Source organism: Microcaecilia unicolor, chromosome 1, assembly GCF_901765095.1.
Source record: "Microcaecilia unicolor chromosome 1, aMicUni1.1, whole genome shotgun sequence".
Classification (NCBI taxonomy): domain Eukaryota; kingdom Metazoa; phylum Chordata; class Amphibia; order Gymnophiona; family Siphonopidae; genus Microcaecilia; species Microcaecilia unicolor.
Window position 1 is genome coordinate 212914010 of NC_044031.1, and position 17437 is coordinate 212931446.

A 17437-nucleotide genomic window follows, 5' to 3' on the forward strand; every position below is an offset into this window, starting at 1 on the left:
CAACCCTGCTACTAACTGGATTAGACGTTTGCCTAGGGTGGTAGCATTGGTGGTGGTAGTAGTGGGGAAGTGTGGTGACGAGATGGCTCTGGTGCATGCAAGATTCTTTCCAATGCCACTGTTGTCCCACCCCACCTCACCCCGCTCTCCTAGATCCTCCTGTGCTGTCCGCAAAGTTTAAAGAAGAGAGAGTGCTTCATGGCCCGTAAGACAGGCCCAAATGGAAGTGCTGCCTTGTCAGATTTCCTATACTTAGAGGGCCCATATGGTGCATAGTCTTTAAGTTCAGGGCCAGTACAGGAAATGATAGAGTGCATTGTCAGTGGCCCATAAGCAGGGAGGGAAGGGGGGGGGGGGTGACATGATTGGCACAGTGTGGGGGTAGGGAAAGGGAGATGAGATACTGGTTATTTGGGGGGTAGTTAGAGGGGAAGGGAGATGCTGGAAACCTAGGGGATAAACGGGGAAAGAGGAGATGCTGGCCATAGTGGGGGTGGGGGAGGGGATATGCAGGCACCCTGATGGGCATAGGAGAGGAAAGGAGAATGCTTAACTATGGGGTGGATGGGTAATAGAGTCTTGAACTGAAGGTTTGACTAAGGTATCTGATACCCATGGGCCAGCCCAGTCATAGTAACATAGTAAATGACGTTGGCAGATGAAGACCTTTATGGTCCATCCAGTCTGCCCAACAAGATAAACTTATTTTACATGGTATTGGATACTTTATATGTATACCCAAGTTTGATTTGTCCTTGCCGTTCTCAGGGCATAGACGATAGAAGTCTGCCCAGCACTGTTCTTGTACTAAAAGTTCTGAAGCTAACATCGAAGCCCCTTAAAATTTACACTCCACCCCATCCATATCCAATCACAATCAGAGTGTAGACTATAGAAGTCTGCCCAGCACTGGTTTTGCTTACGAATTACTGATGTTGCCACCCAATCTCCGTTAAGATTCCGTGGATCCATTCCTTCTAAACAGAATTCCTTTGTGTTTATCCCACGCATGTTTGAATATTTCCTCCTATTTGTTTTAAAAGTATTTCCATGTAATTTCATTGGGTGTTCCCTGGTCTTTGTACTTTTGAAAGAGTGAAAAATCGATTCAGTTACCAGATCTACACTGCGCAGGATTTTGTAGACCACAGTCGTATCTTCCCTGAGCAGTCTTTTCCAAGCTGAGGAGCCCTAACCTTTTTAGCCTTTCCTCAAATGAGAGTTCCATCCCCTTTATCCATAATGCCCACAGATTTGATCATGTTATACCTCTAATCCATTTAGAACACTGGCTCCCACTGTCTGCTTGAATACAGTTCAAAATCCTTATACTGGTCTTTTAAGTCCAAGTTCTTCTCTGCTTCATGTCTTCAGAACCTTCTCATCTCTTGTACCCTGTTACACTTTTTGTTCTGCAGACCATAATCTCCTGACCCTTGCCTTTCAGAACGCTTGACCATCACCCACATCTTGGCCTTTAGTGACATTCGCCCTAAACTATGAACAACCTCTCACTCGCCATAAGAAACCAGCCATCACTTCCTGCATTCAAGCAAACCCTGAAAACCATCTGCAGGGCTGGTGCAATGTGGTAAGCTTGGCAGGAGGGCGCCACAAGCCATGCTTACTGGCAGCTCCCAGCCCAGGCCCCAAATGCAGCCCCCAGTCCCCACCTGCCCACCCTTAGCTCCCTCGCCAGCCCCCTTCTCATTTCTGCTGCCCTGCATTTTTTAAACTCTTTGAATCACCAGCATCTGTGAAGGAAACAGGCTGCCTCAGGCTTTCCGTCACTGTGTCCTGAATCAGCAGCACCAGTACCTGTAATGGAAGGAAGCAAGTTGACCTTCCCTTACTGTTTCCCACTCTCCTCTGATGTAACTTCCTGTTTCTGCGAAGGTGGGACAGTGAGAGAAGGCCCGAGGCAACCTGCTTCCTTCATAGACGCTGGTTCTGCCGATTCGGCACACAGTGAGGGAAGGCCCAGTGCAGCCTGCTTCCTTCAGACGCTGGTGCTGCTGATTTTCAAAAATTAAAAAAAAAATGCAGGGCAGCAGAAATGAGAAGGATCTGGCAAGAGAGCTGAGGGTGGGCAGGTGGGGACTGGAGGCTGTGGCTGGGGCTTTAACTAATAGCTAAAATGAGACTAGGACTGCAACTTGGGAGGAGGTGGCTGAAAAGGGAGGGCTCAGATGGGAGAAGGGGGCTGTGAAGGAGACAGGTGGGAGAATGGGGCTATGGCTGGGGCAGTGGCAGGTGGGAGAATGGGCCTGGGGCTGAAAAGGAGGGCTGTAATGCAGGGCAGGTGGATGGAGGGGGCTGGAACTGCGGGCTGAAACTGGAGACTGGTGGGAGAAAAGTGCTGGGTCTGAAACTAGGAGATGAAACTGGGGACGACATAGACATAATTGAAATCTTATCACTTGACTGATCAACCTCATTACCACTAATGAATAAGCATAACCACTTCAATCTCTATGTCGAATATGGTCTCTCCATAGTCGATGACCTAAAGAATGATAGAATCCAATTTCGTACTCAGGAACATTCATGTATTACCATAATTTATTCTTCCTTAACATATATATGCAGATGATATCTATACCATGATCTGTTCACGTATGTTATGTTACATGTATGTTACCATGTATGTATGCAACTTAACACATTACCATTTGTAATTCTGTTACCCGGAATTGGCTACCGCCATTACGGCAAATGTAAGCCACATTGAGCCTGCAAATTGTTGGGAAAATGTGGGATACAAATGCTAATAATAATAATAATGAGGCTGGAACTGGAGTCTGAGAATACATTCTGCTGCCCTTGGCAGGGGAGAGAGAGTGTGCTAGATGGGAGTGGGAGGTGGGGTGTTGGTTGGGAGGAGAAAAAAGAGAGAGGAGATGCTGGATGGGTAGGAGGCAGTGACTAATAAGCTGTAGAAACACCAGAAACCCTAGAACTGGCCCTTCCTATCTGTTTTGTATGACTTTTCCTTCCACCTCCTGAGATCCCTAATAATCTTTTAGTCTTTCTTCTGATCCACTGATCATTTTTCCCCTCCTATTTTCACTTTAACTTTTAATTTTTAAATCTGTTTTTACTTTGTGTACTGTGAACCGCTTAATGTCCAAGTTGGGCCATAGTGGTATATCAAATGTGCTGAAATAAAATCCCTTTGGTCACCTTTTTTTTTTTTTTTTAAACCTTTTCTAATTCCGCTGTATCTTTTTTTGAGATACGGTGACCAGAATTGAACGCAGTACTCGAGGTGAGATTGCACCATGGAGCAATACAGAAGCATTATAATATTTTTAGTCTTATTTACCATCCCATTCCTAAAAATTCCTAGAATCCTATTTGCTTTTTGGCTGCCACCGCACACTGGGCAGAAGATTTAAGTGTATTGTCTACAATGACACCTAGATCTTTTTTTTGGGTGCTGACTCCTAAAGTGGGCTCTAGCATCAGGTAACAGTGATTTGGATTGTTCTTCCCAATATGCATCACTTTTCATTTATCCACATTAAATTTCATCTGCCATTTGGATTCCCAGTATTCCAATATTCTAAAGTCTTCCTGTAATTTTTCACAATCCACATGTGTTTTAACAACTTTGAATAGTTTGTGTCATCTGCAAACGTTATTTTTTATTTATTTATTGCATTTGTACACCTTTTTGCAGGCTCAATGTGGCTTACAGAGTGTTGTTATGATATAGTCATTACAGGATCTTAGATATCACTTTGCTCCTTATTTTTGATTTGCAGATCATTTTATAAATGTCAAATAACACCAGTCCCAATACAGATCCCTGTGGCACTCCACTATTCACCCTCCTCCATTGAGAAAAATGGCCATTTAATCCTACCCTCCTGTCTTCTGTCCAATAACCAATTCTTAATCCACAACAAAACATTGCCTCCTATCCCATGACTTTTTAATTTTTCTCAGGAGTGTGTCATGAGGAACTTTGTCAAAAGCTTTCTGAAAATCAAGATACACTTGATCAGCCGGCTCATCTTTATCCATATGGCTATTCATGCCTTCAAAGAATTTAAGCAAATTGGTGAGGCAAGCCTTCTCTTGGCTGAATCCATGCTGACTCTGTCCCATTAAACCATGTTTGTCTGTGTGTTCTGTAATTTTATTCTTTATATTATTTTTTACTATTTTGTCTGGCACTGAAGTCGGGCTTACCGGTCTGTAATTTCCTGGATAACCCCTGGTGGGCAGGTCCTGGCTACAGCAGGATTACGTTCTACTTCACCCAGGGTGTTGCTCTCTTTTTAGGAAACCTCCCTTCCCCAAGATAGAGCAGGGGCTGCCAGACTGGAAGTGGGTCTTCTCTACATCATCCCTGTAGGTCTTCTTTATGTACCTCTCTGTCTCTCTCAGATCCTGCAAGTCTGCTACTCTAGCCTCAAGGAAACTAGGAGATAATCATACATGTGACACTCCGTTCAAAAGACTGGATAGCACCCCTGTCACTGCTGGACTGCTGTCTGCATCTTAGTATTATTGAGTTGTTTAATTAAATTGTGTTAAGGTACTAGGAGTATTAGATTAATATAAAGAGCCTTAATGTATAATGTGCAATTTATTTAGTGTTTGCTTCTCAGCAAGTAATGAAATGTAATTAAAACTCAGTAATTAAATCTCCCTTGTTATCCTAATTAGAATAGTCGACTATAAATTAAGACTGTAAATGAAGAGATGTGCTTAGGATGGGTGGACAGGAAAGGGGACTGAACTAGACCCTGCTGTGCCTTCTGGAGGCCAGGTTATCAGTTTAACATTGTTTTTTTATTTTATTTTTTCCTGATGTGCATTGTAATTATTATTCTTCATCTGTGCTGCCACCTTCCAAGGCTAGCTTTTCAGAAAATGATGATATGTGACTGTACTTCCAAAAAGGGAGGACTTCACATGTTATCCATTTCCAGGCACTTTGCTGCTCTTGAGAGCTGATGAAGATGTCAAAAAGTAAATGGGTATGGTAGAACTGCATTTAGAATGACCTTTCTTTTAAATGTCTTCATTTATTAAGGTCTGAATGAGAGCGATTCTCTGTGGAACATAGTGCTTGGTTTCACTGGCTTTGCAGCATATCGGCAGCCATAATGCCGCCGCCTTTGGACATAGTGAAGGTGGCAATAGAATGGCCAGGAGCTTTCCCAAAGTTGATGGAAATTGATCAGGTGAGTATGTCCTCCAGACTTCCTAGCACCCTTTTTTGATTTGCTGTCCTGCAGTTAGCTTCTGACATGTTAGCCACTGTTTATTTTTGATTGAACCCTCAAAGGAGGCTATTGAAGTGGCATTCACCTGGTGAATAGGGTCATGACAGTAAACAGAAATGGAAGAAGGCCAAGACCTTCAGGCCATTTTTACATTTCTCAGTTAATTCACCTTGTGTTTTTTCTTCTTTCTTATCTGAGTAAGGCTTACAGAATTTTATTTATTTATTTGTTACATTTGTATTCCACATTTTCCCACGTATTTGCAGGCTCAGTGTGGCTTACATAGTACTGTAAAGGCGTTTGCCAATTCTGGTATGAGCAAATACAGTAATGTTGTGGTAGAATAAGGTTCGTGTGTACAGGCACAGGGAATCGTAGAGAGGAATTAATTGCTACTTCTTTAATCTCCTCTTCTCTTTATTTTATAACATGTATTATTTATTTATTTATTTTTGGTACATTTATACCCCATATTATCCCACAAGAGCGGGCTCAATGTGGCTTACAATATTACAAAAGGATACAATTCAGGGTGGGTACAGTTTCAAGAAATCAAAGGGAAGGGTAAGAACATGAGGATAAGACAAGGGTGCATGACAAGGTTGGTACAAAATCGGCGGGCAGGCGGGTTCAGTCGATATGAGGAAGGTTAGCAGTGGCGTAGCTAGGGTAGTTGACACCCGGGGCCGGTCATTTTTTAACACCCCCCCCCCCCCCCGAAATCCAGTACTAGGTATACCGAGAATACAAAACACTCAGGACCTATAGAGCAATTCTACCATACCATAAGCAGTAATTTGTACGAGTCACACAAGGAAAAGGAAAGCATCTTAAACACTACAGTGAGCACTAGAACATCAATTCACCTATTGTAAAACGAAAACAGACAGATTAGTACAGATCGTCGATCCTGCACAGTCAATGCCAACTGAAAGCCATGTCTTTTTCACAAATACAGATACACCCTAATCCACTATAGAATAAGTAATCATAAACTTTCTATTTTGGCAAAAATTAAACTGAACCCCCGATGCCAGACTCTGCATACAATGCAACACCACAGAAACAGAAAATGTCCCCTAGTACTGTGCAAAATATAAAGACAGCAGATGTAAATTTGAAAAAACTAACAAATACCAATCACCACTTTACAAATTAACAAATAGAAATAAAACAAATACAGAAAATAAAATACCATTTTATTGGAGTAATACATTTAGCTTCCAGAGGCCAAAATCTCCTTCCTCAGGTCAGTACAGTATAGTGCTATTACAGTATCCTATCCTGACCTGAGGAAGGGGGTTTTGTTCTCCGAAAGTTAGTCAAAATGTATTAAACTTAGTCCAATAAAAAAGATTACCTTATTTACATGTTCTATTATAAACATTTATTAACACAGCTACAATACTACTTTATCCTAAAGCAAAAAAATAAAAATATATATTTACAGTTCATTGTCTCTGGTTTCTGCTTTCCTCATCTTTTCACTGTCTTCCTTCTATCCAGCATCTGTCTTCGCTCTCTCTCTGCCATCCAGTGTCTGCCCTCTCTCTCTGCCCCTTCCATCCACTGTCTGCCCTCTCTCCCTTCCATCCACTTCTGCCCCTTCCATGCACCATCTGCCCCAGTCTGCCATCTCTCTCTCTCTCTCCCCCTTCCATCAACATCTGCCCTCTATCTCTGCCCCTTCCATCCACCATTTGCCCCAGTCTGCCCTCTTTCTCTCTCCCCTTCCACCCACCATCTACCCTTTCTCTCTGCCCCTTCAATCCGTCTGCCCTCCCTCTCTCATCCGTCCAGGGTCTGCCCTCCCTCACGTGCCCCCCTTCCATCCAGGATCTGTCCCCTCTCTCTGCCCCCTCTTTTCAGCCCCCAGTTCCAGTCCCCTTCATCCACCACATGCCTTGCATCCCCCCCTTTCAACCCCAGACCCATTCTCCCACCTGCCCCAGGCATGGACCCATTTTCCCTCCTGCCACCTTGTCAGACCCCAGTTCCAGTTTCAGAACCCTCCCCCCTCTGAGCACCCCCACCCTCCCCAATCCCCTTCTCCCCTCCCTGAGCACCCATCTGAGCTCCCCCACCCCTCCCCAATCCCCTTCTCCCCCTCCTTGATGCTCTCCCACCCTCCCTAATCCCCTTTAAGCACCCCTCTGAGCTCCCCCGCACCCATCTGAGCTTCCCCACCCCTCCCCAATCCTTCTCCCCTCTCTGAGCTCCCCACCCTCCCTAATCCCCTTTAAGCACCCTTCTGAGCTCCCCCACCCTTCCCCAATCCCCTTCTCCCCTCTCTGAGCTCCCCCGCACCCATCTGAGCTCCCCCACCCTTCCCCAATCCCCTTCTCCCCTCTCTGAGCTCCCCACCCTCCCTAATCCCCTTTAAGCACCCCTCTGAGCTCCCCCACCCTCCCTAACCCCCTTTAAGCACCCCTCTGAGCTCCCCCACCCTTCCCCAATCCCCTTCTCCCCTCTCTGAGCTCCCCCACCCTCCCTAATCCCCTTTAAGCACCCCTCTGAGGTCCCCACCCCTCCCCAATCCCCTTCTCCCCTCCTTGATGCTCTCCCACCCTCCCTAATCCCTTTTAAGCACCCCTCTGAGGTCCCCACCCCTCCCCAATCCCCTTCTCCCCTCCTTGATGCTCTCCCACCCTCCCTAATCCCCTTTAAGCACCCCTCTGAGCGCCCCCATCCCTCCCCAATCCCCTTCTCCCCTCTGAGTCCCCCCCCCCCACAGCTGTTTTTTTCGAAGCGCCGGAAAGTGGCAGGCAGCGCGCCTCGCTTCTGCCCTGCTAGTAAAGAAGATCTCGCTGACGTCGTCGTCCTTCCCAGTCCCACATTGAGTCCCGCCCGCCCTCGCGGTAATAGGAAGTTGTCTCAGAGTGGGGCGGGACTCAATGTGGGAAGGGCGACGACGTCAGCGAGATCTTCTTTACTAGCAGGGCAGACGCGAGGCGCGCTGCCTGCCACTCTCCGGCGCTTCGAAAAAAAAAGTTTTAAAGGCGGAGCAGCGGGAGCGGAGCACCCCCCCACCTGATGACACCTGGGGCGGACCGGCCCCACCGCCCCGCCCTTGCTACGCCACTGAAGGTTAGGACTTAGTATTGGCAGTGAGGTAAGCTTTCTGGAATAAAAATGTTTGTGTTAGGAATTATTAAAATAGTAGTAAAAAAAAGGCCCGTTTCTGACACAAATGAAACGGGTTCTAGCAAGGTTTTCCTCAGAATGTGTATGTGTGAGAGTGAATGTGTGAGTGTGTGTGTGTGACAGAGAGTGAGAGAGACTGGGTGCGAGTGTGTCTGTGAGAGAGAGAGTGAGACTGAGTGTGAGTGTGCGTGCCAGGGCCCCCCCTTCCTTCCCCCCTCCCTCCCTCCCTCCCAGTTCTAGGGTCGTCCCCCCCCCTCCGACTTTCAGGGTCGTTCCCTCCCTCCCTCTGACTTTCAGGGTCTCCCCACCCTCCCTCTGACTTTCAGGGTCCCTCCCTCCCAGTACAGTTCAGGGCATGATGCAAGCACACACGTCGCCGCCCAAGGAGGTTGAAGAAAAGGGGAGATGGGGTCGGGGTGTTCATCGGGGGGGTAGGGGGGGTGGAGGGGGGAGCGGTGGCGACCTCGTGGTTGGGGGTGCGTGGTGGCGAGTGTGGCAGGGGCGTGGCCTCATGCTGCTGTCATGCGGTTGGTCAGTGCTGCGTGTGACGTCAGCCTGATCTGTGGAGCCTAGCAGACCAACTCTGAAGAAAGCCACGGACACAGGCAGCAAGATAGAACGTTGGAGGTGAGAATTATTATATAGGATAAGAAAATGTTCATGTTAGAAAAGTGGTGGTTTTTTTGTTAGTTTTTACCAAGGTAAAGTGAAATTATTCTTTAGCACCCACAGGCAGGCATCTCAAACCTGAATCTCATACACCATTGTTTTCAGTACTGCAATCAAGACAGAAGGAAACAGAAGAACAATCCTCCTCAGAATGCAGGTCAGAATAGAAAAAAACAGCAGAGGTGACACAACGTTGTATATAAAATCTGATTGGTTCACACTCTGGGAGATAAACTCCACTGGGTGGTTGTTCCAAAGTTAAGAATTTGCAATAGTGATGAGTGATTCTCAGCATATAATGAAGTAAAATGTTGCCTCAACAGAACGCCAAACTTGGTTGTTCCATTCTCCCAGAGTGTGAACTAATCAGATTTTATATACAACGTGACACATTTTCCCAGACTTTTGATTCAGGCAGATAGGCTGAAACATAGCCTGTGATGAGTCTAGTTCAACCTTGAATAAAAGATTTTGTGGCACCTTTAGTGTACAAATCGTGTTTTGTGTCACCTCCGCTGTTTTTATTTTTTGCTGTTCAGTACTACAACCAAACCATAGGGTCAGCTGTTAAGCTAAGTACATGTGCGCTCACTCAGTGTTAATAGTAAGTTGTTGTTATAGTAAAATATGGAGGTATTAAACAATAGCAGCTCTTCTTTGCTATACTCAATTCATTACTAAGAAAAGATGTGCAAAATCTAAAACCACTTATATTGCAGTTATATTTTTTTCAGCTTTTGTGTGTTGTTAAGCATGGTGTAAAGCTATTGTTTTAGATGTGGGTAATGGTGCAACAGAGCAGTAGAACTTGCAAAGCACTGGCCACTTCTGGATAAGCAGCAGAAGGTGGATATATTGAAACTAGAAGTTTGAATAAGTATGCACATGAATACGAGACAAGTAAACAAGGACATATGTAATTTAACTTTATTTAATTTTTCTTTTGTACATTCTGCTATTTGAAGGGACTGTTATCTTCCCCCCGTCACAGCAGGGTTAAGCATTTTATTTCAAAACATTTCCAAATCTGGCAATTTTGTTGTTGTCTGTCACTTTGTTTATGCTGTGCAAATGGAGGCCATATTATTTCTTAGTCATTACTCTGTAACTTCATAGACATTTGATTATATAATGTCTGTAGTACAGCAGGCAATGAATGTGAACAGAGTAAATAGGCCTTAGTCACTGACGGAGAAGGGAGCCAATCCCTGTTCGGTACTGTTTAATTAAGTACAAAAGAGTTTGAATTTGATCTTCATAAAAAACCTTAGTGGAAGTTTATCATTCTATTAGCAAAATACATTTCAGATGACTGATGAAAAATAGTAGTTAATGCTTTTCTGGACAGGGTGGCAAGGACATTTGTAAAAATTTGGAGCTGTTTTGAAGTTGTATAACCATTTTTATTCTCTGTATGTGTACGTTTTTGACCTGTTTTCCACCTTGTGTCAATTTTGTAAAGGACAGGTAATTGAATAAGAATAGGTAAATAAATAGACCCTTGACTACTTATGTTGTGGAAGCCCCTTTTGTATCACTTACATCAGTTATTTATGATAAATATCTACCAACTTTGCACAGTGGGATGGTGCAGTTTTTGCCTGTTGTTTTTGGCAGAGTAGTTGAAGCTCTTTGAAGTTGGCTGGGTATCGTCTGTAGACTGCAGTCTTCAGGTCTTGCCACAGATTTTCTGATTGAACTGAAAGCCCAAAGACTGGGTTACTCAGTCATTCACTTTATGTTGAGTATTCGTGCTTTATGCTTAAGATTACTGTTCTGTTGAAAGTTGAATCTTCTCCCCAGTCTTAGATCTTTGACAGGAACAAGTTTTCTTCCAAAAATCTGTATCACCTTTCCCTCGATCTTCATAAGCCTTCTTGGCCTGCTGTTAGAGTATTCCAACATAATGTTGGCTTCACCATGTTTTACTGTAGCAGGATGATATGTTAGTTTTACACCCCATGTAATTTATACATTGGTCTTATCAGACCACAGAACCTGTCATATGCATGCAGTGACCCCCTAAGCATTTCCTTACAGGAAGTATTTTTTCACAGAGAGAGTGGTGGATACTTGGAATGCCCTCCCGAGGGAAGTGGTAGAGATGAAAACGGTAACGGAATTAAAAAATGCGAGAGATAAACATAAAGGAATCCTGTTCAGAAGGAATGGATCCTCAGAAGCTTAGCGGAGATTGGGTGGCAGAGCCTGTGGTGGGAGGCGGGGCTAGTGGTTGGGAGGTGGGGCTAGTGCTGGACAGACTTCTACGGTCTGTGCCCTGAAAATGGCAGATACAAATCAAGGTCAGTTATACACAAAAAGTAGCACATATGAGTTTATCTTGTTGGAGAGACTGGATGGGCCGTGCAGGTCTTTCTCTGCCATCATCATGTTACTATGCTATGTGGTACATCTTAAGGATTTTCTACAGTTGCTTCCCTTTGCCACCTTGCTATATAATTCATGTTTGTGAAGTAATCTTTAGATTGTAGAACAGCCTTAGAAGGTTTTGGAACCCATGAGGAAGATTATATATTGTTCAGTAGAGAAGGGGATTGTTTCCAGTATATTGTGATACACTGTGATTACTCCTGTTTTAAAGAAACTAGATTTGGATGCTGAAGACTGCAAGAATTGTAGGCCTATTTCTAATCTTCCTTTTTGTATAAAGTACTGCGGCATGTGGTGGTTTTATAATTGCAAGATTATGTGGAAAGGAGAAAGGATCTAACTGATATTCAAATTCTAGGCGGTTCAGAGTACCCAAACAGTGCTTGTGACTTGACACGATGATTTGTCATTCCCTTGATAAGGGAGTGCCAGCTATTTTGCTCCAGTTGGATTTGACTTCTGCCTTTAACTTCGTTGATCATGATTACTCTGGTGTAAACAGCTAAGGATAGGAGATAAGGCTTTGTCTTGGATTTAGTTCTTTCTTCAAGACCATAAGACACAAGTGATTGGGAATGGTCGGGGGAATACTTTTCTGAAGTTCTACAATGGGGTCCCTCAAGGGTCTTCCCTTTTCAACTTTAATATTTTCTTGTGCTTGTTGGGTGAATTGATTTTGAGTTTGGGTATGATTGGATTCATCTAAACTAATAAGTGTTGGTGATCTGACAGAGGCTGTATCACAGTTGAAGGGATTGTTAAGGATTGAAAACTTGCTTTTGGAAATCTTTGTTCCTCAATATGCAGAAGGTGTAATTTTTTGTACTGACTGGAGGCATTGATTGGCCTAAGCTGATTTGAGTGAAGATAAATTGGGAGAAATTTCAAATATTTTTTGAGGTTTAAAATTTAGGATGGTTTTGAGATTGGGAGTTTTTTGGGAGAAGTTTGTTGCCCACACTGTTCAATCATTGTTTGTTAAACTGAAGATGTTGAGGCAGGAGCACCCGTTTTTGCAGATAGATTATTTTTTAGTTGGTGGTGCAGTTCTCAGTGTTGCTGCTACTTGATTATTGCAATTCATTATATATTGGGTTGCTGGGGAGTTTGCGCTGCCATTTGCAGATAGCACAGAATATTTTTGCTTGGTTGATAATCAGATCTTGTCCTTGGTTGTCTACATGCTCTCTTTTGCACATTCTTCACTAGTTACTGGTCATAGCCTGGATAAACTTTTTGTTGTTTGATGTTTTGGGTTGTGCATAGGGGTAGGCCTTTTGTACCTGTCTTAGAGATTGGTTTCTTATTTCACAAGATTCTAGCCAGGGTGCATTTTTCATTTTTGGGAGTTCCTTCTGTGAAATCATTGTGATTGTCAAGGTGGAAGGAGCAAACTTTCCTTATGGTGGCCTCAGAGTTATGGAACAAGTTACGGGGGCATTTGAGGACAGAGGCAGATTTTGGCCACTTTCATAATAATTTGAAGACTTGGTTGTTTACTCAGTATATATACTTGTGTGTGTGGGGTGGAGGTGTTTTAGAAGAAAGGACCAGGAGGAAACTGGTGGATCAACACCACGCCTACCCCCTTCCACCATGGTTGATGTTATTAGTTAGTCTACCTATCAGTTGGATCAGATTATAATTTGGGATCAAATTATTTATTCTCTGAGGACATACAGACTTCAATCTTCTCACAAATGGGTGACTCCAATCCATGTCGCCCGGTCCTGCATTTTACCAAAGCTAAAAATAGAGCTTTGTGGAGCGTGATTGCCTTCCCGCCTGTTGCACAAACGCGGTCTTCTCAGTTCTCTTTTTTCTGCATGAGGAGAAGGTGTGCTTTTTTTCTCTCTCCTCACTCACCCGATCTTGAGAGCTTTTCAGTGCCCTCTGGCTAATTATTCTAGGTTTCTGTGGCTTTTCTTTTTTTGGGCCCTTTTTTCAAAACCTGTCCTTTATTTTCTTAGTTTTGTTTTGCCTGGGTTTAAGTTTTTTTTTTTTGTCATCATCGGGCCATTTTTAGGCCCTGATTTAAGTCGGGTTTTTTTCCCCTCTTTTTTCTGTGCCTTGCCCCTTTTTTAGGCACCATCGAGTCATTTAATTTGGCTGACGAGGTTCTACCGTCCATGTCCACGAAGACTCACAGTAGCTTCAAGTGCTGTACCCAGTTAATTGGATGATTTCGTGAACAGACACCCATTCTTGGTGTCTGCAGTGTCTTGGGCCCAACCATAGCCCTGCTAATTGTGTTCTCTGTCTTTACATGAAGAGGAGGACCCAGGTTTCCCGAGAGGCTCATTGAGAGAAGATTTTTGAGCCAAGTCCGACTCCTCGGCATCAGCATCAACGTCGAGGATTGCATTGGGAGCATCGAATAAGCATGGGTGCTTCGAGACCCTTAGACACTAGGAGCAGTGAGGCATCAAGTGGGTCTTCACCTGTCTTGAGGCCTCCTGCTGCGCAGGGCCCCCGGAACCATCCCATCATCGGAACTGACCCCATGGCAATGTAAGGATTCGATGATGTCCTCATCAGCACAGATGAGCCTTAGTGACATGCTTTGGGTGATGGCCAAGAAGCATTGTCATTGGTCACCCTCAACACATAGTGCCGGGAGCTCCGGGGCATCAAAGGATTCAGCACCTGAGAAGCATCGGCACCAGGAGGATCACTCTTCCTCCATACAGGAGGTGCCAATGCACCTGTCTCCAAGCAGCCGACATCTGCTCCTGCATCGACCCCAGTGGTTCTGCAACCTGTGCCTCAGCCAGCTCCCCAGCTTTTCCTGGTGTCTGCCCTCGATGAGCACATCTGGGTCATGCTCCCAGAACTGCTGGATGGCCTTATGCAGCAGTGTGCGTCGGTATTGGGGGTGCTTGTGCCTGCCATACCTCCTGCTTCGACCCCGCCTAGCCCTGTGGTGCGGCCTCCGGCATTGCTTGTGGTCCCAGTGTCAACTGCTGCCCAAGTTGGTACCCCTTCAACATTGGTGGATGAAGCTTCACCAAAGTCGATATGGGAGCTGGCTTCTCGATGCCGCTCTCAAAGGCATGGTTCCTCAGCATCGAGGCAGGTTCAGTCTCAGAGATCCCATAGGGAGATGCTGTCCGACACCAAGGAGGGAAGCACTCATGGGATTCAGAAGAAGATCCCAGATACTTTTCCTCAGATGAGTGTTATGGGATTCCCTCTGAACCCTCCCCACCACCTGAAAGACAACGATCTCCTCTGGAAAGCTTTTCATTCCTTTCTTTTGTTAAGGAAATGGCTGCCATTTCATTTCCTTTAGAGGTGAAGGATGAGCCCAGGGCCAAAATGCTCGAGGTCCTGGACTACACATCTCCTAAGGAGATTGTGACTGCACCTCTCCACGAGGTACTCAAGGAAGTCCTCATCAGGAACTGGACATCCCTTCTGTTGGACCATGTCATGCCCAAGAAGATTGACACCCAGTATCAGATCCACAGTGAACCTGGGTTTGTTAGGCCTCAGTTGCCTCACAATTCCTTGGTGGTGGATTCTGCTCTCAAAAGAGCCAGAAGTACTAGGGACTATGCCTCGGTGCCCCCAGGCAGAGAAGCTAGAACCCTGGATTCTTTTGGGAGGAAGATGCTGATCTCCCATATACAGTCTTAACACATCTTCATGAGCATTTACTTACGAAACTCAGTGTGACAGCTGTCAGACTTGGAGGTTGTGCCCCCCTCAGAGCAGGCTGAGCCTTTTTGCCAGTTGGTCAAGCAGCAGACGGTGTGTCATAAGTTCTTGGCCAGGAGCACTTATGACACTTTTGATGTGGCATCCAGGATCTCTGCTCAAAGTATAGCAATGCGCAGACTCTTATGGCTGCATATTTCTGATTTGGGACATTCTGTTCTGCAGAGGTTGGCGGATGCCCCTTGCCGGAGGGATAACCTTTTTGGAGAGAGAAGGTTGAGGAGTTCGGTGACCAAATCAAGAGACACACTGATAACATCTCTTCTCTGTCCCCCCAGGGGCCTTCTGCATCCACCTCCTCCTCTAGGGGTGTTTTTGGCAAGCCATGGAGCTGTTCCTACTACTGTTCTTAGGCGTAGATACACTTCTTCAGGTTGTCAGCCTACTCAGCCCTAATGCACTCAGTCAAAGCAAGGGGCGAGCTTTTGACTGGCTCCAGCAAAGCATAACTGCAGTAAGAGTGTCTGTCCCGAACGACTTACCTATTAGGGGAGGAGGGTAACATTTTTCCACCAAAGGTAGTCTCTTGTAACCTCCGACCGGTGGTTTCTTCAATATAATCTCCGGCCGGTGGTTTCTTCAAGTAGTCCGTCTTGGATACGCCCACAATTGACTCTCCAAATTGCCTACCGAAAGCTCATTCATTCAGTTCTCTGCACAGGCAGGTACTTGCAGAGGAACTCTCCACCCTTCTGAAGGCCCATGCAGTCAACCCCGTTCCACCAAGGGAAGAAGGGCGGGGATTCTATTCCAGGTACTTCCTTGTGCAAAAGAAAATGGGGGGATGTGTCCCATCCTAGACCTAAGGGCCTTGAACAAATTTGTAGTCCAAGAAAGGTTCAGGATGGTTTCCTCAGGTACCCTTTTCCCAATAATTCTGGAAAATGATTGGCTATGCTCTCTGGACTTAAAGGACACATATATTTGCATCCCAATACTTCCAGCCCACTGGAAGTACTTCGATTTTGGCTGGGAATGCATCACTTTCAGTACCATGTGTTGCCCTTTGGCCTCACGTCAGCTCCCAGGGTCTTCACAAAATGTCTAGCGGTAGTTGCAGCATTGCTATGCCGACTGGGAGTCATGACGATTGGCTGCTGAAAGGCACCTCAGAGGACTGTGCTCGGGAGTCCATGTGGATGACTATTTGGGTGCTAGAGCTACTAGGGTTTGTTTTAAATACCCCAAGTCCCATATACACCATGTTCAGCACTTGGAGTTCATAGGAGCCCTGCTCTACATACACAGGATTCCAGTCTACCTCCCGGAGATACGATTAGACAATCTTGTCCCCCTAGCTTCCAAGGTTCGTTCCTCTCAGCAGGTCACAGCTCAGCAGATGTTGAGGTTGTTGGGCCACATGGCTTCCACAGTGTACATTACACCCATGATATGTCTTTACATGAGATTAGCTCAATGGACCCTGGCTTTTCAATGGTGTCAAGCCACAGGAAGCCTGCAAGATGTATTCGTGTCCCCAGAGCTTGTATGCTCTCTTCAGTGGTGGACAGTTTGATCCAATTTGACTCTGGGACTTCCTTTCCAAATTCCTCAGCCACAAAAGTGCTGATAACGGATGCTTCTCTCCTGGGATGGGGAGTTTAACACTAAAGGAGCTTGGTCCTCCCAGGAAACGAATCTTCAGATCAACCTCCTAGAGCTTCGAGTGATCTGAAATGCTCTGAAAGGCTTTTAGAGAGAGGCTGTCTCCTCAAATTATTCTTAGTTTGCAGTGTATTACATCAACAAGCAGGTGGGCACTGGATCATGTCTCCTGTGTCAGGAGGCCGTCTGGATGTGGCATTGGGCTTGCCAACACGGCATGTTCCCTTCCAGCTACTTACCTGGCAGGTGCAAACAACACCCTGGCTGACAGGCTGAGCAGGATAATGCAACCTCATGAGTGGTCTCTCCACATGGCCCTCAAGATCTTCTGAGCGTGGGTCACCCCCTCGATGGATCTTTTTGCCACTCAGATCAACCACAAAGTCCTTGAGTTCTGTTCCAGGCTTTAGGCCCACAGCAGACTAGCATCAGATGCCTTCCTCCTCAATTGGGGGGACAGGTCTTCTTTATGCATATCCTCCCATACTTCTAGTGGGAAAAACTTTGTTGAAACTCCTCAAGCAAGACTGCAGAACCATGATTCTGATCACACTATAGTGGCCATGGAAGATATGGTTCCCTCTTCTTCTGGAATTATCCTCTGGAGAGATTGGAGTGTTTTCCAACCCTCATCACACAGAACGAGGGGTCACTTCTATATCCCAACC

General features: G+C 45.4%; 1 protein-coding gene across 2 annotated transcripts in view; it reads left to right on the top strand.

Moving 5' to 3' along the window:
- The window catches only part of ELMO1 (engulfment and cell motility 1), a 683834-nt gene that overhangs the window by 132421 nt on the left and 533976 nt on the right, over nucleotides 1–17437 (top strand). For both annotated transcript variants that reach the window (XM_030204026.1, XM_030204017.1), the window contains exon 3: nucleotides 5048–5198. In XM_030204026.1, coding sequence (XP_030059886.1) covers nucleotides 5121–5198 — 78 coding nt within the window. In that variant the 5' untranslated portion in view covers nucleotides 5048–5120. The remainder of the gene's footprint in view (nucleotides 1–5047; nucleotides 5199–17437) is intronic.